The 26,144-nt window shown below is 45.8% G+C and overlaps 1 protein-coding gene across 2 annotated transcripts in view; it reads right to left on the bottom strand.

Annotated features, from left to right (window-relative positions):
- LOC124550914 (putative mediator of RNA polymerase II transcription subunit 12) overlaps window positions 1–26,144 on the bottom strand; it is a 456,906-nt gene that overhangs the window by 356,571 nt on the left and 74,191 nt on the right. For both annotated transcript variants that reach the window (XM_047125707.1, XM_047125708.1), the window contains exon 2: window positions 4,224–4,360. In XM_047125707.1, the coding sequence (XP_046981663.1) occupies window positions 4,224–4,355 (132 nt within the window). In that variant the 5' untranslated portion in view covers window positions 4,356–4,360. The remainder of the gene's footprint in view (window positions 1–4,223; window positions 4,361–26,144) is intronic.

Below are 26,144 nucleotides of genomic sequence, written 5' to 3'. Positions count from 1 at the left end.
TGTCAGTGCAAAATGGCACCTGCTTATCAGGGCTGGTTGACATACTAAAGGGTTAACAAAGTTTTTTTAATGTAATTTTGTATATTATTTGGCGTCATTAGAAAATTTGCGGGCCTTGCCCCCCCCTCCTCTCCCCCCCCCCCCCCCTCTCTCTCTCTCTCTCTCTCTCTCTCTCTCTCTCTCTCTCTCTCTCTCTCTCTCTTGCGGGAGATTGGGGCTGAAGCCCCAGTTGCCTTCCCCTAAATCTGGCCACGAACTGTTACTTTGACGTCTCCAGTCACACACGATGGGGCGCCGCTGGGCCTAAGAGCACTGTTCTACTCATCTCCCGACTCTGGAGTGACTCAAACAATTCCTACTGTGCTGCGGTTTTCTCTAACAGTAGCGTAAATAGAACGACTAAAACGGAATCATGCTTTGCTACTTCGACATCGTCATTCTGATCCTGTCTGCCTGTGGATGCTCAACTCAAAGAGATTAATCAAGTGTTACTCGGTTAAAATACCTAGGATAGGTAATAAAGCACGAGGAAGCTAAACACAGCTATGTTTCCCATCGCATAACTAACATAACGATATGTTGGAAAATGAAATAAAGTTCCCCTGCGACTAACGACCTCCGTACAACTCTGGACCCCAAGCCCCGGGCTCTCATCCCCCTAACTGGTGCCCTGCCTTATTCAAGAGTATGCCTGTAGCTTGAAATCCTGCGTGAAGTGGAGGCCTTGCCCGTGACTCTCAGCCCCACTGTGACTCCTGGACCATCGTGGTTTAGGCCTGTCGGGACCCTCATTCCTCACAGCTCTCAACTCGCACGGATCACGACACAATGTGCTCACGGCTCACAAGATTGGTCGGTCGATTCAGGGGAGGGGACCAAACAGCGAGGTCATCGGTCCTACCGGATGAGGGAAGGAAGTCGGCCGTGCCCATTCACAGAAACCATCCCGCCTTTTGCCTGAAGCGATTTCAGGAAACCGTGGAAAACTCTCCAATCAGGATGGCCAGATGCGGGTTTGAACCGTCGTCCTCGCGAATGCCAGTCCAGTGTGCCGAGCACTGCGCGACCTCGCTCGGTAGCTCATCAGACACGACTCCCATGCCCTGTGACAGCCATGACACGTGACCCACGTGACACTTGACTGCTTCACCCAGGCCTGCCGGCGTCGGGTTTCCAGGGCACACTCAGTGGTCCCTAGCCACTGCCGGTGCTGTGCTGTGCTTCACTGCACACTGTCTTGGAAGAACGCTTGTTCACTTTCTCCACTCCAATGGCTGCAGATTTGCTACTTGTTTGGCAGGGATTACAGGTAGATTGGCAATGATCCTCGTTTATCGATATGGACTAGCTTGCTTTTTCTCGAGAGAACACATTATTATCTAACATGCAGGTACTAGAAATCCTTGTTTCAACTGAGTTTTATTCTGTAGCTGCTCACGGCCAGTGCTTGCATATTATGGAACAACGTTTGTATCAGCACTGATACAAAAACAGACATTATTGGCAAGCTGATGCCTACTGAATGGGAGAAACAAACCTAGTCCAATGCAAAGGTAACACCAAGATACTGAGCAACATGCTGTTGAGCCTGTGCTGAGCGTCAAGTAGCCCCCCTTCACTTAACCGAAATCAGCGTTACTTAAATACAGGGTGGTCCACTGATCGTGACCGGGCCAAATATCCCACGAAATAAGCGTCAAACGAAAAAACTACAAAGAACGAAACTTGTCTAACTTGAAGCGGGAAACCAGATGGCGCTATGGTTGGCCCGCTAGATGGTGCTGCCATAGGTCGTTTTTTAAATAGGAACCCCCATTTTTTATCACATATTCGTGTAGTACGTAAAGAAATATGAATGTTTTAGTTGGACCACTTTTTTGCTTTGTGATAGATGGCGTTGTAATAGTCACAAACGTATCATGTAACATTCCGCCAGTGCGGACGGTATTTCCTTCGCGATACAATAACCCTGTTAAAACGGACCGTTTACCAATTGCGGAAAAGGTCGATATGGTGTTGATGTATGGCTATTGTGATCAAATTGCCCAACGGACGTGTGCTATGTATGCTGCTCGGTATCCTGGGCGACATCATCCAAGTGTCCGGAACGTTCGCCGGATAGTTACGTTATTTAAGGAAACAGGAAGTGTTCAGCCAAATGTGAAACGTCAACCACGACCTGCAACAAATGATGATGCCCAAGTAGTTGTTTTAGCTGCTGTCGCGGCTAATCTGGACAGACAAATTGCGCGAGAATCGGGAATCTCAAAAACGGCGGTGTTGAGAATGCTACATCAACATCGACTGCACCTGTACCATATTTCTATGCACCAGGAATTGCATGTCGACGACTTTGAACGTCGTGTACATCAATATTACGACCAACGCTGACCTTCCTTTTAATTTAACATATATGGTCGTGGTGCACACAGCATTCCATGGTGTCGCCAATCGATTTTATTTCGGTTGTTCCAATGTGATATATGCACCTCTGTGAACTTATCATTCTGAGAACGCATGCTGTTACAGCGTGATTGCATGTAAATACCACATTAATGCAATAAATTCTCAAAATGATGTCCATTTGGCAATACGTGTAACGACATTCCTTTCAGCAGCGAGTAGTTCGCCTTGCGTAATGTTCGCACACGCATTGACAATGCGCTGACGCATGTTATCAGAAGTTGTCGGTTGATCACGATAGCAAATATCCTTTAAATTTCCCCACAGAAAGAAATCCGGCGACGTCATATCCGCTGAACGTGTGCGGACCATGGTATGGTGCTTCGACGACCAATCCACCTGTCATGAAATATGCTATTCAATACCGCTTCAACCGCACGGGAGCTATGTGCCGGACATCCATCATGTTGGAAGTACATCGCCATTCTGTCATGCAGTGAAACATCTCGTAGTAACATCGGTAGAACATTACGTAGCAAATCTGCATACATTCCGCCGTTTAGATTGCCATCGATAAAATGGGGGCCGATTATCCTTCCTCCCATAATGCCGCACCATACATTAACCTGCCAAGGTCGCAGCCATCGTGGATTTTCCGTTGCCCAATAGCGCATATTATGCCGGTTTACGTTACCGCTGATGGTGAATGACGCTTTATCGCTAAATAGAACGCGTGCAGAAAATCTGTCATCGTCCCGTAATTTCTCTTGTGCCCAGTGGCAGAACTGTACATGACGTTCAAAGTCGTCGTCATGCAATTCCTGGTTCATAGAAATATGGTACGGGTGCAATCGATGTTGATGTAGCATTCTCAACACCGACGTTTTTGAGATTCCCACTTCTCGCGTAATTTGTCTGCTACTGATGTGCGGATTAGCCGCGACAGCAGCTAAAACACCTACTTGGGCATCATCATTTGTTGCAGGTCGTGGTTGACGTTTCACATGTGGCTGAACACTTCCTGTTTCCTTAAATAACGTAACTATCCGGCGAACGGTCCGGACACTTGGATGATGTCGTCCAGGATACCGAGCAGCATACATAGCACACGCGCGTTGGGCATTTTGATCACAATAGCCATACATCAACACGATATCGACCTTTTCCGCAATTGGTAAACGGTCCATTTTGACACGGGTAATGTATCACTAAGCAAATACCGTCCGTACTGGCGGAATGTTACGTGATACCACGTACTTATACGTTTGTGACTATTACAGCGCCATCTATCACAAAGCGAAAAAAGTGGTCCAACTAAAAAATTCATATTTCTTTACGTACTACACGAATATGTAATTAAAAATGGGGATTGATATCCGCTTGACCTACGGCAGCGCCATCTAGCGGGCCAACCACAGTGGCATCTGTTTTCCCCTTGAAGCTATACAAGTTTCGTTCTTTGTAGTTTTTTCGTTTGGCGCTTATTTCGTGAGATATTTGGGCCGGTCACTATCAGTGGACCACCCTGTATAGTTCTGTGATTTTATCTTTCATCAAAACAAAATGTCTGTGATGAACTCTTACGGTGACCGAAAAATACATTGCGTTCTGAGAGACTAAATATAATGAACTGAGCAAATGATACGGCCCCCATAACGAGTGCCGAAAGTGATCTCCATGTACCTAGTATAGCAAACAAATTCTGAAACAAATACTGCTTTCAGAGTTGATGAACAATGCATGTTGGTGTATGATGTTTCAAGGTAGCTAGTACCTGGAACGGGCTTATGCTGCGCCAGGAAGTGCCGTGGCACGCTTACCTGCTGGAGCCTGTTGATGACCACGACGGCCGTGTGCTCCACGCAGCTCTTGAGGAGTTCCAGCTCCAGCTCCTTGCACTTGATGGGGATGTCGACGCGTCGCTCCACTACAGGACACTCGCTAGGTCGCATGGTCTCTGTAACCACAAAATGAACCAGTGACCACCACATATAAACAGCTTCCATTTATATCAGTAGAGCATATATATATATATATCACCTGAGTATAAATGACAGCTAGCTCCGCCCAAGGGCTGCCCTTTTATAGCTTGTGTATTCAAAACTAATGTTCATTATTACCACTGCTCACTGCTAGAATTAATGCCGCCTGACACCACTGCAGGTAAGTGGTGCAGTAAGGAAGTACATTCAGAGGTGACCAAAGCCGTGGGATAGCGATACGCACGCAAACAGTTGACTGCAGTAGCTATTGCAGGGACAAGGTATGAAAGGGCTGTGCATTCGCGGAGACGCGATACACGTGAAAAGATTTCACACGTGATTATGGATGCGGAATGGTAGTTCGAACTACACGCATCAGATTTTCCATTCCAGAAATCATTAGGGAATTCAGTACTCCGCAATCCACAGTGTCAAGAGTGTGCCGAGGTTATCAAACTTCAGCCATTACCTCCCACGACGGACAACGCTGTGGCAGGCGGCCTTCACTTAACGACCGAGAGCAGCGGCTTCTGCGTAGAGTCGTCAGGCCTAACAGACAAACAGCACTGCTTGAGGTAACCGCAGGAAATCACTGTAGGATGTACGACGAACGTATACATTAGGACAGTGTGGCGAAATTGGGCATCATTGGGCTGTGGCAGCAGACAACCGACGCGAATGCCTTTCATAACAGCGCGGCATCCTCCGCAGCGCCTCTCCCGGGCTCCTGACCATATCGGTTGGACCCCCAAACGACTGGAAAACCATTCCTGGCCAAACGTGTCCCGATTTCAGTTGCTAAAGCTGACGGTAGGGCTAGAGCGTGGCGAAGATCCCATGAAGCCACGGACCCAAGTTGTCAGCAAGGCGCTGTGCATTCTAGTGGTGGTTCCATAATGGTTGTTGTTGTTGTCGTTGTGGTCTTCAGTCCTGAGACTGGTTTGACGCAGCTCTCCATGCTACTCTATCCTCTGCAAGCTTCTTCATCTCGCAGTACTTACTGCAGCCTACGTCCTTCTGAATCTGCTTAGTGTATTCATTTCTTGGTCTCCCTCTACGATTTTTACCCTCCACGCTGCCCTCCAATGCTAAATTGGTGATCCCTTGATGCCTCAGAACATGTCCTACCAACCGGTCCCTTCTTCTTGTCACGTTGTGCCACAAACTCCTCTTCCCCCACAATTCTATACCTTCTCATTAGTTACGTGATCTACCCATCTAATCTTCAGCATTTTTCTGTAGCACCACATTTCGAAAGCTACTATTCTCTTCTTGTCTAAACTATTTATCGTCCATGTTTCACTTGCATACATGGCTACACTCCATACAAATACTTTCAGAAACGACTTCCTGACTCTTAAATCAATACTCGATGTTAACAAATTTCTCTTCTTCAGAAACGCTTTCCTTGCCATTGCCAGTCTACATCCTCTCTACTTCGACCGTCATCAGTTATTTTGCTCCCCAAATAGCAAAACTCCTTTACTACTTCAAGTGTCTCATTTCCTAATCTAATTCCCTCAGCATCACCCGACTTAATTCGATAACATTCCATTATCCTCGTTTTGCTTTTGTTGATGTTCATCTTATATCCTCCTTTCAAGACACTATCCATCCTGTTCAGCTGCTCTTCCAGCTCCTTTGCTGTCTCTGACAGAATTAAAATGTCATCGGCGAACCTCAAAGTTTTTATTTCTTCTCCATGGATTTTAATACCTACTCCGAATTTTTCTTTTGTTTCTTTTACTGCTTGTTCAATATACAGATTGAATAACATCGGGGAAAGGCTACAGCCCTCTCTCACTCCCTTCCCAACTACTGCGTCCTTCGACTCTTATACGAGGTGCATTCAAGTTCTAAGGCCTCCGATTTTTTTTCTAATTAACTACTCACCCGAAATCGATGAAACTGGCATTACTTCTCGACGTAATCGCCCTGCAGACGTACACATTTTTCACAACGTTGACGCCATGATTCCATGGCAGCGGCGAAGGCTTCTTTAGGAGTCTGTTTTGACCACTGGAAAATCGCTGAGGCAATAGCAGCACGGCTTGTCAATGTGCGGCCACGGAGAGTGTCTTTCATTGTTGGAAAAAGCCAAAAGTCACTAGGAGCCAGGTCAGGTGAGTAGGGAGCATGAGGAATCACTTCAAAGTTGTTATCACGAAGAAACTGTTGCGTAACGTTAGCTCGATGTGCGGGTGCGTTGTCTTGGTGAAACAGCACATGCGCAGCCCTTCCCGGATGTTTTTGTTGCAGTGCAGGAAGGAATTTGTTCTTCAAAACATTTTCGTAGGATGCACCTGTTACTGTAGTGCCCTTTGGAACGCAATGGGTAAGGATTACGCCCTCGCTGTCCCAGAACATGGACACCATCATTTTTTCAGCACTGGCGGTTATCCGATTTTTTTTTGGTGGCAGTGAATCTGTGTGCTTCCATTGAGCTGACTGGCGCTTTGTTTCTGGATTGAAAAATGGCATCCACGTCTCATCCATTGTCACAACCGACCAAAAGAAAGTCCCATTCATGCTGTCGTTGCGCGTCAACATTGCTTGGCAACATGCCACACGGGCAGCCATGTGGTCGTCCGTCAGCATTCGTTGCACCCACCTTGATGACACTTTTCGCATTTTCAGTTCGTCATGCAGGATTGTGTGCACAGAACCCACAGAAATGCCAACTCTGGAGGTGATCTGTTCAACAGTCATTCAGCGATCCCCCAAAACAATTTTCTCCACTTTCTCGATCATGTCGTCAGACCGGCTTGTGAGAGCCCGAGTTTGTTTCGGTTTGTTGTCACACGATGTTCTGCCTTCATTAAACTGCCGCACCCACGAACGCACTTTCGATACATCCATAACTCCATCACCACATGTCTCTTTCAACTGTCGATGAATTTCAATTGGTTTCACACCACGCAAATTCAGAAAACGAATGATTGCACGCTGTTCAAGTAAGGAAAACGCCATTTTAAGTATTTAAAACAGTTCTCATTCTTGCCGCTGGCGGTAAAATTCCATCTGCCGTACGGTGCTGCCATCTCTGGGACGTATTGACAATGAACGCGGCCTCATTTTAAAACAATGCGCATGTTTCTATCTCTTTCCAGTCCGGAGAAAAAAAATCGGAGGCCTTAGAACTTGAATGCACCTCGTAATTCCCATCTGGTTTCTGTAAAAATTGTAAATAGCCTTTCGCTCCCTGTATTTTACCGCTGCCGCCTTCATAATTTGAAAGAGAGTAGTGGTTCGATAATGATATGGACTCTGCTTACGTGGAATGGACTGGGTCCTGTAGTCCAACTGAACTGATCATTGACTGGCAATGCATATGTTCGGCTACCTGGAGACTATTTGCAGCCATTCATGGAGTTCATGTTCCAAAGAACGATGGAATTTTTATGGAGGACAATGCGCCAAGAAACCAGCCAAAGTTTTTCGCAATTGATCTGAACAACATTCTGGAAAATCCTAGCTAATTTCACCACCCAGATCGTCCGACATGGGACTTTATCCAGAGGTCAGTTGGTGCATAAAATGCTGCACCGGCGACAGTTTCGCAGTTATGGACAGCTGCAGAGGCATTACGTCTCAGTATCTCTACAGGGCGCATCAAACAACTTGTTGAACGCATGCCAGGTCGAGTTGCTGCATTACGCCGGTGGCAAAAGGAGGTCCGACACGATATTTGGAGGTATCCTATAACTTTTGTCGTCTCAGTGTGGGAGCGGAGACGAAATGGGGAATGTTTAAACGAGGATACGAGGCCACAGAGAGGTAAAGCCTGTGACGTAAGTCACTTTGACAAGGGACACATTGCTGTAGCCCAGTGCCTTGGAATGAACATCTTGGAATTGGAAGTGTCATAGGTGATTGGCTTGGTCATGTGCTACTGCCGTTAGCATGTATGCGAGATGGTTAAATGATGGTACAACCACGAGTTAGCGATGAAGTGTTGGACCTTGTGACAGAACGTGGACGAAGCCCCATACATACAGTGAAGTTACGTAGGCGGTAATGGGTGACAGATGTACCGGTGGAGTACAAACCTGCTTCAGAACACACCTTCCAGCAAACATTGTGAAACACGAGGCTCCGCAGCAGACTCGTATGTGTTCGAAAGTTGACCCAACGACATCTTCAATTAAAAATAGAGTGCGCACACAGTCAATGAGTCTGGACCTTGGAGCATTGGAAAGATGTCGCCTGGTCAAATATATTACGTTCCTTGCAACATCGGGTCTACGGCTGTACCTAAATACCCAGTCACCTGTCCGAAAAACTGCTCCGCATGTTCTCTTCGGTGGGGGCAGTAATTTGCTGTGGGGGGCGCACACCTGGCCTTGTATGGGGGCACCGTGACAGCTGTGGACTGCGTGAACATTACCGTGAACAACGTGTAACCCTGAAACTTCCTGGCAGATTAAAACTAAGTGCCGGACCGAGACTCGAACTCGGGACCTCTGCCTTTCGCGGGCAAGTGCTCTACGAGCTGAGCTACCCAAGCAGGACTCACGCCCCGTCCTCACAGCTTTACTTCTGCCAGTAACTCCTCTCCTACTTTCCAAACTTAACAGAAGCTCTCCTGCGAACCTTGCAGAACTGGCACTCCGGAAAGAAATGATATTGCGGAGACATGGCTTAGCCACAGCCTGGGGGATGTTTCCAGAATCAGATTTTCACTCTGCAGCGGAGTGTGCGCTGATATGAAACTTCCTGGCAGATTAAAACTGTGTGCCGGAGACCGAGACTCGAACTCAAGACCTTCGCCTCTCGCGGGCAAGTGCTCTACCAACTGAGCTACCCAAGCACGACTCACGCCCCGTCCTCACAGCTTTACTTCTGCCAGTACCTCGTCTCCTATCTTCCAAACTTTACACAAGCTCTCCTGCGAACCCTGCAGCGCTTCATGCTTGCCTTCCGCGACGTGGGATGGCTCCAATGGTTCAAATGGCTCTGAACACTATGCGACTTAACTTCTGAGGGCATCAGTCGCCTAGAACTTAGAACTACTTAAACCTAACTAACCTAAGGACATCACATACATCCATGCCCGAGGCAGGATTCGAACCTGCGACCGTACCGGTCCCGCGGTTCCAGACTGAAGCGCCTAGAACCGCACGGCCACACCGACCGGCGACGTGGGATGGCATCTTCGAGGAGGATATCTCTGTGTGTTAGAAAACCAGTGTGAGGTGATCCACATGAGTTCCAAAAGAAATCCCTTGGAATTGGATTACTCGATAAATAGTACAATTCTCAAGGCTGCCAATTCAACTAAGTACCTGGGTGTTAAAATTACGAACAACTTCAGTTGGAAAGACCACATAGATAATATTGGGGGGAAGGCGAGCCAAAGGTTGCGTTTCATTGGCAGGACACTTAGAAGATGCAACAAGTCCACTAAAGAGACAGCTTACACTACACTCGTTCGTCCTCTGTTAGAATATTGCTGCGCGGTGTGGGATCCTTACCAGGTGCGATTGACGGAGGACTTCGAAAGGTTGCAAAAAAGGGCAGCTCGATTTGTATGATCACGTAATAGAGGAAAGAGTGTGGCAGATATGATACGCGAGTTGGGATGGAAGCCATTAAAGCAAAGACGTTTTTCGTCGCGGCGAGATCTATTTACGAAATTTCACTCACCAACTTTCTCTTCCCAATGCGAAAATATTTTGTTGAGCCCTACATAGGTAGGAATGATCATCAAAATAAAATAAGAGAAATCAGAGCTCGAACGGAAAGGTTTAGGTGTTCGTTTTTCCCGCGCGCTGTTCGGGAGTGGAATGGTAGAGAGATAGTATGATTGTGGTTCGATGAACCATGTACCAAACACTTAAATGTGAATTGCAGAGCAATCATGTAGATGTAGATGTAGGATAAGGAGGGCACTTGCGGTCATCACGAACCGAACTTCGCGTCATACACTCTGTTCAAATGCTGCAACTCTCGAGCTCTTTTCATGAGCCGATGAATAGGATCAGTGGCATTCACAGTAACAGCACTCGATCTCATGATTACGATACTGTAGTGCTGCAACAGCATTGAAGCACTGTGCCTCGTCGACGTGTGTATCGTCAACGCCGCCACCGCATACCTGTCTACAAACGCATAATAAGCCTCGAAAATAAACTTGGCACAAATGGAACCGCACCAAGTGTTATACTCAATGGACCAATTTTTTTCCGTGGATGTCGAGTTAATTTCAGTCTTGATGCTGGCACAGGGAGTACCGGAAGTGGATGGTTTACTCTAGCTACTGTCCGATGTGAGAATGCCTCTCTACCTGGACTCGAATCTTTCGCCGACCGAGACGTCATCGCTTACAAGACCTGGCATTGTGGAATAGATGCTAAGTCCCAGTCTAGACCTAGTTATGTATATAGTAATATGCCTTTTACATTGTATACCCGCTCCTGTCGTAAAGTTAGTAATGATGAAAAGATACATGTACGGATGAAAGGACTTGGTGTTCACTACACTACAGTTATGTAGTAGGCTCCAGCATAGTCTACGAACTAGCCGTAGATGATGGCTGCCTTCACCTGATGAACTTCTTTCTTCTCGCCGCCTACCGTCCACTGACGGAGAAACTGTCTTCCGACACCACATCGCCCAATGCTGCCAGCGACATGGCCTCTTGCGGTCCACGTTCCTGTTCAACGATCGGGCGCCTTCGGGTGCTGAAACCTGCCAGCGGTGAGGAGGGCTTCACCCGACCACACGACTACCGGCACCAGGCAACCCGCGCCGCCAGGGTCGCTGGCGACGTCACCTCCTGGGCGTGCAGGCGCGGAGCTGACTCGACGGACGTCAGCTAGAATCCAGACCGTGGCTGAGTTGGCAACGGCCGAGGCTGCTGCAGGAGAACGACGACTTGCTCAAACATTACGAATAAATAACTGTACTGAAATAACGGTTTACTGGCGTCCAGACGCTCCACAGGTTCCCAACAGCTATCCTGGCTTCATACCGAGATACACTGAAGAGGCAAAGAAACTGATACACCTGTCTAATATCGTGTAGGGCCCCCTTTAGCACGCAGATGTGCCGCAACACGACTTGGCATGGACTCGACTACTGTATGCAGTAGTGCTGGAAGGAACCGACACCGTGAATCCTGCAGGGCTGTCCATATATCCGTAAGAGTACGAGGGGGTGGAGATCTATTCTGAACAGCAAGTTGCAATGCATCAAAGTTACGCTCAATAACGTTCGTGCCTGGGGACTTTGGTGGCCACCGGAAGTGTTTAAACTCAGAAGAGTGTTCCTGGAGGCACTCTGTAGCAATTCTGGACGTGTCGGGTGTCGCATTGTCCTGCCGGAATTGTCCAAGTCCGTCGGAATCCACAATGCACATGAATGGACGCAGGTTCTTACGTACGTGTCACCTGACAGAGACGTATCTAGACGTATCAGGGGTCCCACCGCACTCCAACTGCACACGCTCCACAGTCCCCTGCTGACATGCAGGGTCCATGGATTCATAAGGCTTTCTCCCTACCGCTCGATACAATCTGAAGAGAGGCTCGTCCGACGAGGCAACATGTTTCCAGTCATCAACAGTCCAATGTCGGTGTTGACGGGCCCAGGCAAGGCGTAAAGCTTTGTGTCGTGCAGTCATCAAGGGTACACAAGTGGGCCTTCGGCTCCGAAAGCGCATTTCGGTGATGTTTCGTTGAATCGTTTGCACACCTGCACTTGTTGATGGCACAGCACTGAAATCTGCAGCAGTTTGCGGAAGGGTTGCACTTCTGTCACGCTGGGCGATTCTCTTCAGTCGGCGTTGGTCCCGTTCTTGCAGGATCTTTTTCCGGCCTCAGCAACATCGGAGATTTGATGTTTTGCCGGATTCTTGATAATCACGGCTGTTGTTGTGGGATTCAGTCCTGAGACTGGTTTGATGCAGCTCTCCATACTACTCTACCCTGGGCAAGCTTCTTCATATCCCAGTAACTACTGCAAGCTACATCCTTCTGAATCTGCTTAGTGTATTCATCTCTTGGTCTCCCTCTACGATTTTTACCCTCCACGCTGCCCTCCAATACTAAATTGGTGATTCCTTGATGCCTCAGAACATGTCCTACCAACCGACCCCTTCTTCTAGTCAAGTTGTGCCACAAGCTCCTCTTCTCCCCAATCCTATTCAATACCTCCTCATAAGTTATGTGATCTACCCATCTAATCTTCAGCATTCTTCTGTAGCACCACATCTCAAAAGCTTCTACCCTCTTCTTGTCTAAACTATTTATCGTCCACGTTTAACTTCCATACATGGCTACACTCCATACAAATACTTTGAGAAACGACTTCCTGACACTTAAATCTGCACTCGATGTTAACAAATTTCTCTTCTTCAGAAACGCTTTCCTTGCCATTGCCAGCCTACATTTTATATCCTCTCTACTTCGACCATCATCAGTTATTTTGCTCCCCAAATAGCAAAACTCCTTTACTACTTTTAGTGTCTCATTTCCTAATTTAATTCCTTCAGCATCACCTGATTTAATTCGACTACATTCCATTATCCTCTTTTTGCTTTTGTTGATGTTCATCTTATATCCACCCATCAAGACACCGTCCATTCCGTTCAACTGCTCTTCCAAGTCCTTTGCTGTCTGTGACAGAATTACAATGTCATCGGCGAACCTCAAAATTTTTATTTATTATCCATGGACTTTAATACCTACTCCAAATTTTTCTTTTGTTTCTTTCACTCCTTGCTCAATATACAGACTGAATAACGTCGGGGAGAGGCTACAACCCTGTCTCACTCCCTTCCCAACCACTGCTTCCCTTTCATGCCCCTCGACTCTTATAACTGCCGTCTGCTTTCTGTACAAATTGTAAATAGCCTTTGGCTCCCTGTATTTTACCCCTGCCACCTTCAGAATTTGAAAGAGTGTATGCCAGTCAACGTTGTGAAAAGCTTTCTCTAAGTCTACAAATGCTGGAAACATGGGTTTGCCTTTCCTTAATCTAGTTTCTAAGATTAGTCGTAAGGTCAGTATTGCCTCACGTGTTCCAACATTTCTACAGAATCCAAACTGATCTTCCCCGAGGTCAATTACAATCGTGAAATGTTGTACGAGAAAATCCCCACTTCATCGCAACCTCGGAGATGCTGTGTCCCGTCGCTCGTGCGCCGACTATACCACCACTGCCAAACTCACTTAAATCTTGATGACCTGCCATTGTAGCAGCGGTAACCGATGTAACAAGTGCGCCAGACACTTGTTGCCTCATAAAGGTACCGCCGATGGCAGCGCCGTATTCTACCTGTTTACATATCTCTCCATTTCAATACGCACCCCTATACCAGTTTCTTTGGCGCTTCAGTGTAATAACTATACTGTACGCCGTACGGGATGGCCCATCTCCCCTCCCCCCCCCCTCCCGACACTGCATACACTCCTTTTCCCTTATCCTACTTCAGAGCGAAGTCTTGTTACGCCTGACGGCATCGCCTTTGCCGAGACGCCAGACAAGAGCGTAAAATACGAAAAAGGAAACCCGCCTTTTTTTGTCTGTGATATGGCTCGGGCTTTCTTCGGTCTGGGGGGGGAGCAGCCGCTGGCAAGCCGCCCACATTCACAAGCGGCTACCAGAGGACTGAACCATCGGCGTGTTGGTGGTGCTGGTAGTGATGGGATGATGATATAGGCATACGGTATCCACACGTCTTTAGCGCCCATACTAAGAGAGTAGGGAAGCAAAGGCGAAACGGCTGCAGGAAAAATTAGAGCAAATCGAAAAAGGAATGGTTCTCGGAAGGACTGATTCAGGATATAGACAAATAGAAACAACCTTTAGTGAAATTAAAACCACAGGCATCAACATTAAGAGTGTAAGAGGATTTCTACTATTGAATGCACAGTAGAGACAGAAAATTGGTTGAAAACGTAGGAGGGCGTGCTGGCACGTAACGCCTTCGAATGTTTTGCGTGAAAATTCTTGAAGCTTTCAAAATAAATGTCTTTTTCCAAAGCTGTTTCACAGAGGAAGGCTGCACTGTAGTTCCTTCTCTACATTGTCGCACAAATGACAAAATGATAGATATCGAAATAGACGACAGAGGGATAGAGAAACAATTAAAATCGCTCAAAAGAGGAAAGGCCGCTGGACCTGATGCGATACCAGTTCGATTTTGCACAGAGTACCCGAAGGAACTTGCCCCCCTTCTTGCAGCGGTGTACCGTAGGTCTCTAGAAGAGCGTAGCGTTCCAAAGGATTGAAAAAGGGCACAGGTCATCCCCGTTTTCAAGAAGGGACGTCGAACAGATGTGGAGAACTATAGACCTATATCTCTAACGTCGATCAGTTGTAGAATTTTGGAACACGTATTATGTTCGAGTATAATGACTTTTATGGAGACTAGAAATCTACTCTGTAGGAATCAGCACTCAGAGGGCCATAGACACGGGTTCACAGGTAGATGCCGTGTTTCTTGACTTCCGCAAGGCGTTCGATACAGTTCCCCACAGTCGTTTAATGAACAAAGTAAGAGCATATGGACTATCAGACCAATTGTGTGATTGGATTGAAGAGTTCCTAGATAACAAAACGCAGCATGTCATTCTGAATGGAGAGAAGTCTTCCGAAATAAGAGTGATTTCAGGTGTGCCGCAGGGGAGCGTCGAAGGACCGTTGCTATTCACAATATACATAAATGACCTTGTGGATGACATCGCAAGCTCACTGAGGCTTTTTGCGGATGATGCTGTGGTATATCGAGAGCTTGAAACAGTGGAAAATTGTACTGAAATGCAGGAGGATCTGCAGCGAATTGACGCATGGTGCAGGGAATGGCAATTGAATCTCAATGTAGACAAGTGTAATGTGCAGCGAATACATAAAAAGATTAGATCCCTTATCATTTAGCTACAAAATAGCAGGTCAGCAACTGAAAGCAGTTAATTCCATAAATTATCTGGGAGTAGGCATTAGGAGTGATTTAAAATGGAATGATCATATAAAGTTGATTGTTGGTAAAGCAGATGCCAGACTGAGATTCATTGGAAGAATCCTAAGGAAATGCAGTCCGAAAACAAAGGAAGTAGGATACAGTACACTTGTTCGCCCACTCCTTGAATACTGTTCACTGGTGTGGGGTCCGTAGCACGTAGCAGATGGGGTTGATAGAAGAGATAGAGAAGATCCAACGGAGAGGAGCGCGCTCCGTTACAGGATGATTTAGTAATCGCGAAAGCGTTACGGAGATGATAGATAAAGTGCAGTGGAAGACTCTGCAGGAGAGACGCTCAGTAGCTCGTTACGGGCTTTTGTTGCAGTTTCGAGAACATACCTTCACCGAAGAGTCAAACAGTATATTGCTCCCTCCTACGTATATCTCGCGAAGAGACCATGAGGATAAAATCAGAGAGATTAGTGCCCACACAGAAGAATACCGACAACCCTTCTTTCCACGAACAATACGAGACTGGAGAAGAAGGGAGAACCGATAGAGGTACTCAAGGTACCCTCCGCCACACACCGTCAGGTGGCTTGCGGAATATGGATGTAGATATAGATTAAGGCATAGTTTACTAACGTTGTACGTCTTTATACTTCATACCTACATATTTATTTCTTAGACGAACACATTTCTCCCAACGAGACAGCAGTTCCTTGATACCGCCACTATAGGACGTTCGACACTTTTTGACGCAGCCACGACTTCACCTCTGAGTGCACCGCTTCATAACTATCAGAGCGAACTCCTCAAAGGTGCTGGAAATCTTTTGTTCAGAAAAGTCACAGGACCCAGTTGTATCCATGGCAGAAACGTACCTTAGAACAGTAGGTAAATGTTTATATCACAATCTTAAACTTCGTACTAGAAATATTAGGAAATATGACTTCATTTTTTAATAAATCAGTTTTACGTGATTTTAAAATGTGTATGTAATATCATAGCAGTCTGCAGCTGATCATTCCATTATTACATATATCACCAGTGGCAAATAAAGTTAATATAAGACAGACAGACTGAATTTAGTATAGGTGGATACTTGCAGTCGAGTCACAACTCACATATCGATATGATGCCGCAATGCCAAAGACCTTCACAACATCGTTGACTTTGAAACCACTGTGCTAGTACCACCTTAGCCCATAGAGGGCATACTGAGTCTATATCGTCTGTACAGTTATTTTAAAGCTTTTAATTGATATTTCATACAATATTGAAGTAGTGCCATGGTTGTAAAGAGATATTTTATACATAACTATTTTTATGTTATTATTGTACTTTGTTTTTTTACGTTTTGACGATTATGTGAACCCGTTTTACACTGATTTGTTGACGTGAGGTAGAGGGAGAAGCTGTAAGCCGAGCATCTTCGTATTTAAGGGTATGCCCGTCACTTGCTGGCACCAGTTGACATCACAGCAGCTGAGAAGAGTGCTCCACCTGCCATCTTCGAAGGATGCCATGGGTATAACAAGTATTACTGTATTTTATCCTTATAAGCATTTTCTCATGTTTTATTGTCAATCTAGTAAGGTTTCTATTACTCTCTAAATTAAATTGCAGGTGTGATGATGGTCATGTGATATGACCGAAACCGGTGACGTAAGTTCTTGTAAAATACATGGCGCGATCAAGACTGAATTTTAAAAACAAAATTTTTTTAAAATTTTTTTGATCGCTGTTCCAAAAATGTTTATTAAAATTTCCTCAAAGGTGTTCTTTAAGTTACGGAAACACGACCAAGTTGATACAGCACGGAGGATGATCTCTGGCAGTGAACACAAGGCGTCGGATTGTTGCAGATGTCGCAGCGGTCGTGTGTGGTCTGACATTGTCGTGCTGAAAGAGGAAGTTCTCCATGTGTGGATGAACTCGTGGAATACGAAACTCGATTACAGCCCGCTGATTCCCACACACCGACACAGTAATGTTACACACCGCCATGTTACCAACCGGAGCCCTCTAGCGGCAGGGTGCTGCAAATATGCACAGATGAAGATTGAAAGACGTAGAATGTAAATAACGTCTGTTTTGCTTAAAAAGCTTTAAAACGAGTCACGTAAAAAATTCGGAGGCTTTACTTTTCGTAGTACGCCCCATGTACTTTTAAAGGTCTGTACGTGGAAGCGGAATTGTCTCACGACGTCATAGAAGAAGAATGGGCAGTCGACACGGAAGAAATTGAGAATCGCCGGCCGCTGTGGCCGAGTGGTTCTAAGCGCTTCAGTCTGGAACCGCGCGACCGCTACGGTCGCAGGTTCGAATCCTGTCTCGGACATGGATGTCTGTGGTGTCCTTAGGTTATTTAGGTTTAAGTAGTTCTAAGCTCTAGGGGACTGTTGACCTCAGACGTTAAGTCCCACAGTGCTCAGAGCCATTTGAACCATTTTTGAAACTTAGGATCCAGAATTAGAGTCACAATTTACAAAGTATTCTGATGTGTAGTTCCTGTATAGAGAGTACAGGCTGCATAGGTCTTAAGACGATCGAGTGCGATCACAACTAATCGTACCCTGTAAAGTGTGCAACTGAGACGGATAAACGAATGCTACGCAGCGTTTTTTAAATATCAACACAGCTACTGAATTCTCTCGCGATGAGTATGTGGCCTACAGTAAGACTGGTGCCGTGTCACGCGGTGAAAGGCGGCTTACTTCACTGAACTGGAAATTAAAAACTAAAATTAATGAGAAAGTGATGTAAAACTGAATTTCAGAAGGAATGCTAATATCAAAATACAAACGACGTAAACACGACTCACGCGTTAAGCCTTACGACTGTTCCAGTCCGGCCGACTGCTGCCTAGGAGGCAGTACGACGAGCGATCTATGATCGTGGAACACGTGGATGGCGTGTCGCTGGTCGCTCCAGCCGTTACTGCCAGTAGGCGGAGCCCGATGACGCCACCGCTTATCCAAGTGGCTCCTCATCTGCCCTCACCCCACTCCACACCTCCGTAACACAAAAGGAAATCTGAAGAGGTAACAGGAATCAAACTGAGTCCTTCCGCACCACTAACACTTTCTTCCCCTTTTCATCTCTTCGCCGTCTTTCTTCTTCAGCAAGATTGGTTCCCTCCAGACGTCGCATGACGTCTCCCGTAGTTACATCTACATGACTGCTCTGCAATTCACATTTAAGTGTTTGGTACATGGTTCAGCGAACCACAATCATACTATCTCTCTACCATTCCACTCCCGAACAGCGCGCGGGAAAAACGAACACCTAAACCTTTCTGTCCGAGCTCTGATTTTTCTTATTTTATTTTGATGATGGTTCCTACCCATGTATGTTGGGCTCAACAAAATATTTTCGCATTCGGAAGAGAAAGTTGGCGACTGAAATTTCGTAAATAGATCTCGCCGCGACGAAAAACGTCTTCTTACGTGATAATACAAAACGAGCTGCCCTTTTTTTGCACCCTTTCGATGTCCTCCGTCAATCCCACCCGGTAAGGATCCCACACCGTGCAGCAATATTCTAACAGAGGACGAACGAGTGTAGTGTAAGCTGTCTCTTTAGTGGACTTGTTGCATCTTCTAAGTGTCCTTTCAATGAAACGCAACCTTTGGCTCGCCATCCCCACAATATTATCTATGTGGTATTTCCAGCTGAAGTTGTTCGTAATTTTAACACCCACGTACTTAGTTGAATTGACACCCTTGAGAATTGTACTATTTATCGAGTAATCGAATTCCAACGGATTTCTTTTGGAACTCGTGTGGATCACCTCACACTTTTCGTTATTTAGCGTCAACTGCCACCTGCCACACCATACAGCAATCTTTTCTAAATCGCTTTGCAACTGATACTGGTCTTCGGATGACCTTACTAGACGGTAAATTACAGCATCATCTGCGAACATCTTAAGAGAACTGCTCAGATAGTCACCCAGGTCATTTATATAGATCAGGAACAGCAGAGGTCCCAGGACGCTTCCCTGGGGAACAGCTGATATCACTTCAGTTTTAGTCGATGATTTGCCGTCTATTACTACGAACTGCGACCTTCCTGACAGGAAATCACTAATCCAATCGCACAACTGAGGCGATACCCCATAGGCCCGCAGCTTGATTAGAAGTTGCTTGTGAGGAGGAACGGTGTTAATCGACGACACCATTAACAAAATCTGAGTACTCGCGCTTCCTCCCCCCCCCCCCCCCCCCCCCCGCAATCTTGGAATTACGCAAAGTCAAAATCGCGAAATAAAAAAGCCACAGCTAACGCAGTACATAATAAAATCGAAATTATGTGGCTAAAAGCTGGCACCAGGGATGCCTACATGAACAACGACACACTACATGAAGATTTACATGCAGCGCACTTTGATTATCATTATTTGAGGTCAGGGGCGCTCAAAATCATGGCCATCAGCGCACTGACGGAAAATCACCATGCCAATCTCATGGGTGGGGACGAAGGCTGTCCCCACATGCGAAGCAGTTTGTAATGTATTAAAGTCTGTCTCCCTTCCACCCCAATTTAGGGGCCTGGCAGTTCACAAAATTTCACCAGTCTTGTAACACTGGAATCAGTATCTGTGAGGATGGTGGGCAGATCTCCAGCGAGACTTAGGACTGCCCTAATACCAGTATATAGGACACACGTTGCCAAAATATGCTGAACTGAAAACGGCACACCACAAACTTCACAGAACGGTGGATCCTCCCGCCGGAGGAGGAAGCCTTGGGTAAAAAGGCTGTGTCCGGTCCGCAGTCTGGTGGGCAGAACCTCCGTCCAGCGGTGAGGCTGACATGAAGTCTTTGCGGTCGATTTGAGCGACCGTAGTTTGTTTTCTCTCACCTGCAACCATTCAGTACCTCACATGCGCACGATGCGTCTGTCAGAAAATGACATCATGGCGTGTAAAGGGGTGGGCCATTTACGGACAGCACCGTCCTTACACGTTTGCTCGGCCGCCTTGTCGGCCATGTCGTTTCCCCATATCCCGATGCGGCCAGGTACCCAGCAAAAGATCAACTCCTCGCCACGGTGTTGGAGCCGCTGCAAGCAGTCATGGATGAGCTGAATCAGCTGGTCTACTGGATACATTTGGTGACGTGCTTGCAGAGCACTAAGCGAGTCGGAACAGACAGGAAACCTTGTACGGTGATGTCTGCAGAGCCATAAGAATGCCATATAATTCCGCATCATAGCGCACTTTGAGGTGGGTAACTTGTCATCTCCTGCACAGTCTGACTATATGCACCACTGACCATTAAAATTGCTACACCACGAAGATGACGTGCCACAGACGCGAAATTTAACCGACAGGGAGAAGATGCTGTGATATCCAAATGATTAGCTTTTCGGAGCATTCACACAAGGTTGGCGTCGGTGGCGACACCTGCAACGTGCTGACATGAGGAAAGTTTACAACCGATTTCTCAGACACAAACACCAGTTGACCGGCGTTGCCTGGTGAAACGTTGTTGTGATGCCTCGTGTAAGGAGGAGAAATGCGTACCATCACGTTTCCGACTTTTATAAAGGTCGGATTGTAGCCTATCGCGATTCCGGTTTATCGTATCGCGACATTGCTGCTCGCGTTGGTCGAGATCCAATGACTGTTAGCAGAATATGGAACCGGTGGGTTCAGGATGGTATTACGGAACGCCGTGCTGGATCCCAACGGTCTCGTATCACTAGCAGTCGAGATGACAGCCATCCTATCCGCATGCCTGTAACGGATCGTGCAGCCACGTCTCGATCCCTGAGTCAACAGATGGGGACGTTTGCAAGACAACAACCATCTGCACGAACAGTTTGAGGACGTTTGCAGCAGCATGGACTATCAGCTCGGAGAACATCGCTGCGGTTACCCTTGACGCTGCATCACAGTCAGGGGCGCCTGCGATGGTGTACTCAACGACGAACCTGGGTGCACGAATGGCAAAACGTCATTCTTTCGAATGAATCCGCGTTCTGTTTACAGCATCATGATGGTCGCATCCGTGTTTGGCGACATCGCGGTGAACGCACATTGGAAGCGTGTATTCGTCATCGTCATACTGGCGTATCACCCGGCGTGATGGTATGGGGTGCCATTGGTTACACGTCTCGGTCACCTTTTGTTCGCATTGACGGCACTTTGAACAGTGGACGTTACATTTCAGATGTGTTACGACCCGTGGCTCTACCATTCATTCAAGCCCTGCGAAACCCTACATTTCAGCAGGATAATGAACGACCGCATGTTGCAGGTCATGTACGGGACTTTCTGCATACAGAAAATGTTCCACTGCTGGCCTGGCAAGCACATTCTCCAGATCTCTCACCAACTGAAAACGTCTGTTCAATGGTGGCCGAGCAACTGGCTCGTCACAATACGCTAGTCACTACTCGTGATGAACTGTGGTATCGTGTTGAAGCTGCATGGGCAGCTGTACCTGTACACGCCATCAAAGCTCTGTTTGACTCAATGCCCAGGCGTATCAAGGCCGTTATTACGGCCAGAGGTGGTTGTTCTGGGTACTGATTTCTCAGGATCTATACACCCAAATTGCGTGAAAATGTAATCACATGTCAGTTCTAGTATATTTGTCCAGTGAATACCAGTTTATCATCTGCGTTTCTTCCTGGTGTAGCAATTTTGATGGCCAGTAGTGTATATAGGAAGCTACTGTAAGTGCAATAACATCAGCTGTCCTTACGTGTCTGCCACTGTATAAGCGCTGTATTCACTACCTTGAATCGTATCACGTAGCACGTATCAACCAATAAAGCAATTTTCACAAATAGCTTTAGTTCGAAAGTCAAAGAGTTTAGAGCTTTTTCTGAGAGTAAATATTTTTCCTTTATTCGCGTAATTTTCTTGAAATCAGTATCTTGTACCGCACGCCTTCTAAAGTAACCTATGCACCTCCTCAGGTTTCAGGCTAGCTTATTACTAAATGTCATCGAAATCGGTGCAGCGTGTTAGCAATAATAAACACAAATACCATCCATGATACAGCAGTTTTTCACGCATATCGTTGTTTGTGACGTCATATTTCCTGAACTCTGTGTCGTACACTGATATAATTTTGCAGGTACATTCAGTGGTACATGTGGACACTGTCTGCAAACTGTGTCGCGAATACAGTTAGAAGCAAAGAGGTAATAAATTAGAAATCGACAGCGAAAAATGAAGTAAGCGATAAACTTTTCTTCCTTTCATCTTTTTGTGGAGGACGGAGTCAGCGAGAAGAAAACTTCGTAAAAGTTTGAAATTAAGTGTAAAGCTTGTTTGAGGCCACTGAGTGCTGTCGTTCTCAAGTACTGAATCAACAAAACCTGGAAGTTCTCGCTTCCTTTTCACCCCCCTTCTGATAGACAGGTGGTTCTTATCCCCACAGCAATTCTTTCCAGGCGATAAGTGGTATCTGCACCAAGTTTGGTTGAAATCGGTCCAGTGATTTCCGAGGAGATGTGAAACATACCTATTTTTATAATATACAAGGATATCTTTTTTCCGTAATCCATTTTGATGAAATGGAGCCCATACGGAGCCAAAACTACGCTTAAGTTACCTGCGCAAATCCCAAGGAAATTAGTTTATTAGTTTTGGAGATCAGCGTGTTTAACGAGTAAGGGGCAGGCCTGACGGTTTTACAGATTTAGTATTTTATAGATGACATGTGGAAAGAAACTTAAAAATCTTGTTGTTGTTGTTGTTGTTGATGTGGTCTTCAGTCCTGAGACTGGTTTGATGCAGCTCTCCATGCTACCCTATCCTGTGCAAGCTTCTTCATCTCCCAGTACCTACTGCAACCTACATCCTTCTGAATCTGTTTAGTGTATTCATCTCTTGGTCTCCCTCTACGATTTTTACCCTCCACGCTGCCCTCCAATACTAAATTGGTGATCCCTCGATGCCTCAGAACATGTCCTACCAACCGGTCCCTTCTTCTAGTCGTGCCACAAACTCCTCTTCTCCCCAATTCTATTCAATACCTCCTCATTAGTTATGTGATCTACCCATTTAATCTTCAGCATTCTTCTGTAGCACCACATTTCGAAAGCTTCTATTCTCTTCTTGTCCAAACTATTTATCGCCCATGTTTCACTTGCATACATGGCTACACTCCATACAAATACTCTCAGAAACGACTTCCTGACTCTTAAATCTATACTCGATGTTAACAAATTTCTCTTCTTCAGAAACGCTTTCCTTGCCATTGCCATTCTACATTTTATATCCTCTCTACTTCATCTATCATCAGTTATTTTGCTTCCGAAATAACAACACTCATTTACTGTTTTAAGCGCCAAATTTCCTAATCTAATTCCGTCAGGATCACATGATTTATTTTGACTACATTCCATTATCCTCGTTTTGCTTTTGTTGATATTCATCATATATCCGTCTTTCAAGACACTATCCATTCCGTTCGACTATTCTTCCAAGTCGTTTGCTGTCTCTGACAGAATTACGACGTCATCGGCAAACCCCTAAGGTTTTTTTTTATTCTTGTCGTATTTCAATTCCTACTCCAAATTTTGTAACAGTATTAATTGCCCTTGGATCATCTATAGTAATGGGCGCGACATGTCAAGTGCAACGAAAGAAACAAGCGATCGTTCCGTTGAAAAACGTCGCGAACGAACCGCTTCTGGTAGTCTGGGTTGTATTGAACGCCGTAACACTTAACTGCTGTTTAGATCCCAGCTTTTACGAATGTGTGTGTTGAGTAATTCTTACAGATGGTCGTTAAAGAGGGACTAGGACGAAAATAAACAGGACTACGGTAGCAAAAGTCACTGGAGAAATGAATGTCGCACTCGCAAACCATCATCAGTTATTTTGCTCCCCAAATAGCAAAACTCCTTTACAACTTTAAGCCTCTCATTTCCTAATCTAATTCCCTCAGCATCACCCGAATTAATTCGACTACATTCCATTATCCTCGTTTAGCTTTTGTTGATGTTCATCTTATACCCTCCTTTCAAGACACTGTCCATTCCGTTCAACTGCTCTTCCAAGTCCTTTGCTGTCTCTGACAGAATTACAATGTCATCGGCGAACCTCAAAGTTTTTATTTCCTCTCCATGGATTTTAATACCTACTCATAATTTTTCTTTTGCTTCCTTTACTGCTTGCTCAATATACAGATTGAATAACATCGGGGAGAGGCTACAACCCTGTCTCACTCCCTTCCCAACCACTGCTTCCCTTTCGTGCACCTCGACTCTTATAACTGCCATCTGCTTTCTGTACAAATTGTAAATAGCCTTTGGCTCCCCGTATTTTACCCCTGCCACCTTCAGAATTTGAAAGAGAGTATTCCAATCAACATTGTCAAAAGCTTTCTCTAAGTCTACAAATGCTAGAGACGTAGATTTGCCTTTCCTTAAGCTATCTTATAAGGGAAGTCGTAGGGTCAGTATTGCCTCACGTGTTCCAACATTTCTACGGAATCCAAACTGATCTTCCCCGAGGTCGGCTTCTACCAGTTTTTCCATTCGTCTGTAAAGAATTCGTGTTTGTATTTTGCAGCTGTGACTTATTAAACTGATAGTTCGGTAATTTTCACATCTGTCAACACCTGCTTTTTTTGGGATTGTCCATAAAAACACGAGTTCTTTGATAAACCTGATAATCTCACGGATATTCTCATAACCGTTGAAGAGAAATCTCTCATCTCTAAAGAATTACTCTATAATCCCAAATCAACATTAAGACAGAAGTCATAAGACAGCTAAAGTGAGGAAGTAACCATAATAATCAAAGTAGCATTATACAGGGTGAGTCACGAGGCTTTCCCCCGGTTGCTGGAGGTTATTCCTTAGGTTATTTGGAACAAAAAATGTAAATACAGTAATGTGATCAGATCCATAATTAAGGAGCTGCAACAGAGTTCCGAAACGTGCCACAGTGTATGGAGCGCTACACACGTGTTCACAGGACACGCCATCAGTCTTAGGTAGACAAGTGGCAGCGAGTGGCACGTTTGCGTAACACCCACGTTGTTGATACTGCAGCCACTGTCTACTGTTATTGTCTGCTGTGTACAGTACAGATTGGGATGCCGTACAAGTTTTCATCGCAGGAGTATGGAGAGATGGTGTACATTTTGGGCTTCTGTGGTGGCAATGCGACAGCTGCTGATGCCGAACATCACCGTAGGTATCCTAATCGTGGGATTCCGAGTGCCAAAACATTTAGTGGAACATATCGAATGCTGCTAGAAACTGGTACTCTTCCCAGTATTTGTATTCACTCCGAAAGACATCGTGACGTTCGAGAAGACGAAAACATCCATAGTTCAGCAGAGCGCAGTCCTCGTTCAAGTACAAGACTCCTAGCTACCCGACTGAACGTTTCGCAATCTCAGGTATGTAGAATTCTTCACGAGAATGGAATGCATCCTTTTCATGTGCAGAAAGTTCATCATTTAGAGCCACAAGATTGTGTCAACCGTTTGCACTTTTGTAACTGTGTAAATGGAAATCACCACCTCTATCGCTTCTTAATGTTCAGCGATGAGGGAACCTTTACATGAGAGGGCATCAACAACGTGTGTGTCTGGGCAGACGAAAATCCCCGTGCCACGGTAGTATCTCACTTTCAACGCAGATTCAGTGTCAATGTCTGGTTTGGTGTTGTGTCTGACCAGTTTCTGGGGCAGTCTATTCTCCCGGAAAATTTAAATGGTCAGATGTACAGTAACTTTTTACGAGAAGACTTACCGCAGCTTCTTGAAGATGTTCCTCTGGAAACAAGACGCCACATGTACTTCCAACATTTAGGGGCACCTGCACACTTCCACCATGGGGTAACAGCTTATCTTAACCAGCAATTCCCA

The sequence above is a fragment of the Schistocerca americana genome, chromosome 9, assembly GCF_021461395.2.
Source record: "Schistocerca americana isolate TAMUIC-IGC-003095 chromosome 9, iqSchAmer2.1, whole genome shotgun sequence".
Classification (NCBI taxonomy): Eukaryota; Metazoa; Arthropoda; class Insecta; order Orthoptera; family Acrididae; genus Schistocerca; species Schistocerca americana.
This window is presented reverse-complemented; position numbering and strand designations above follow the sequence as displayed.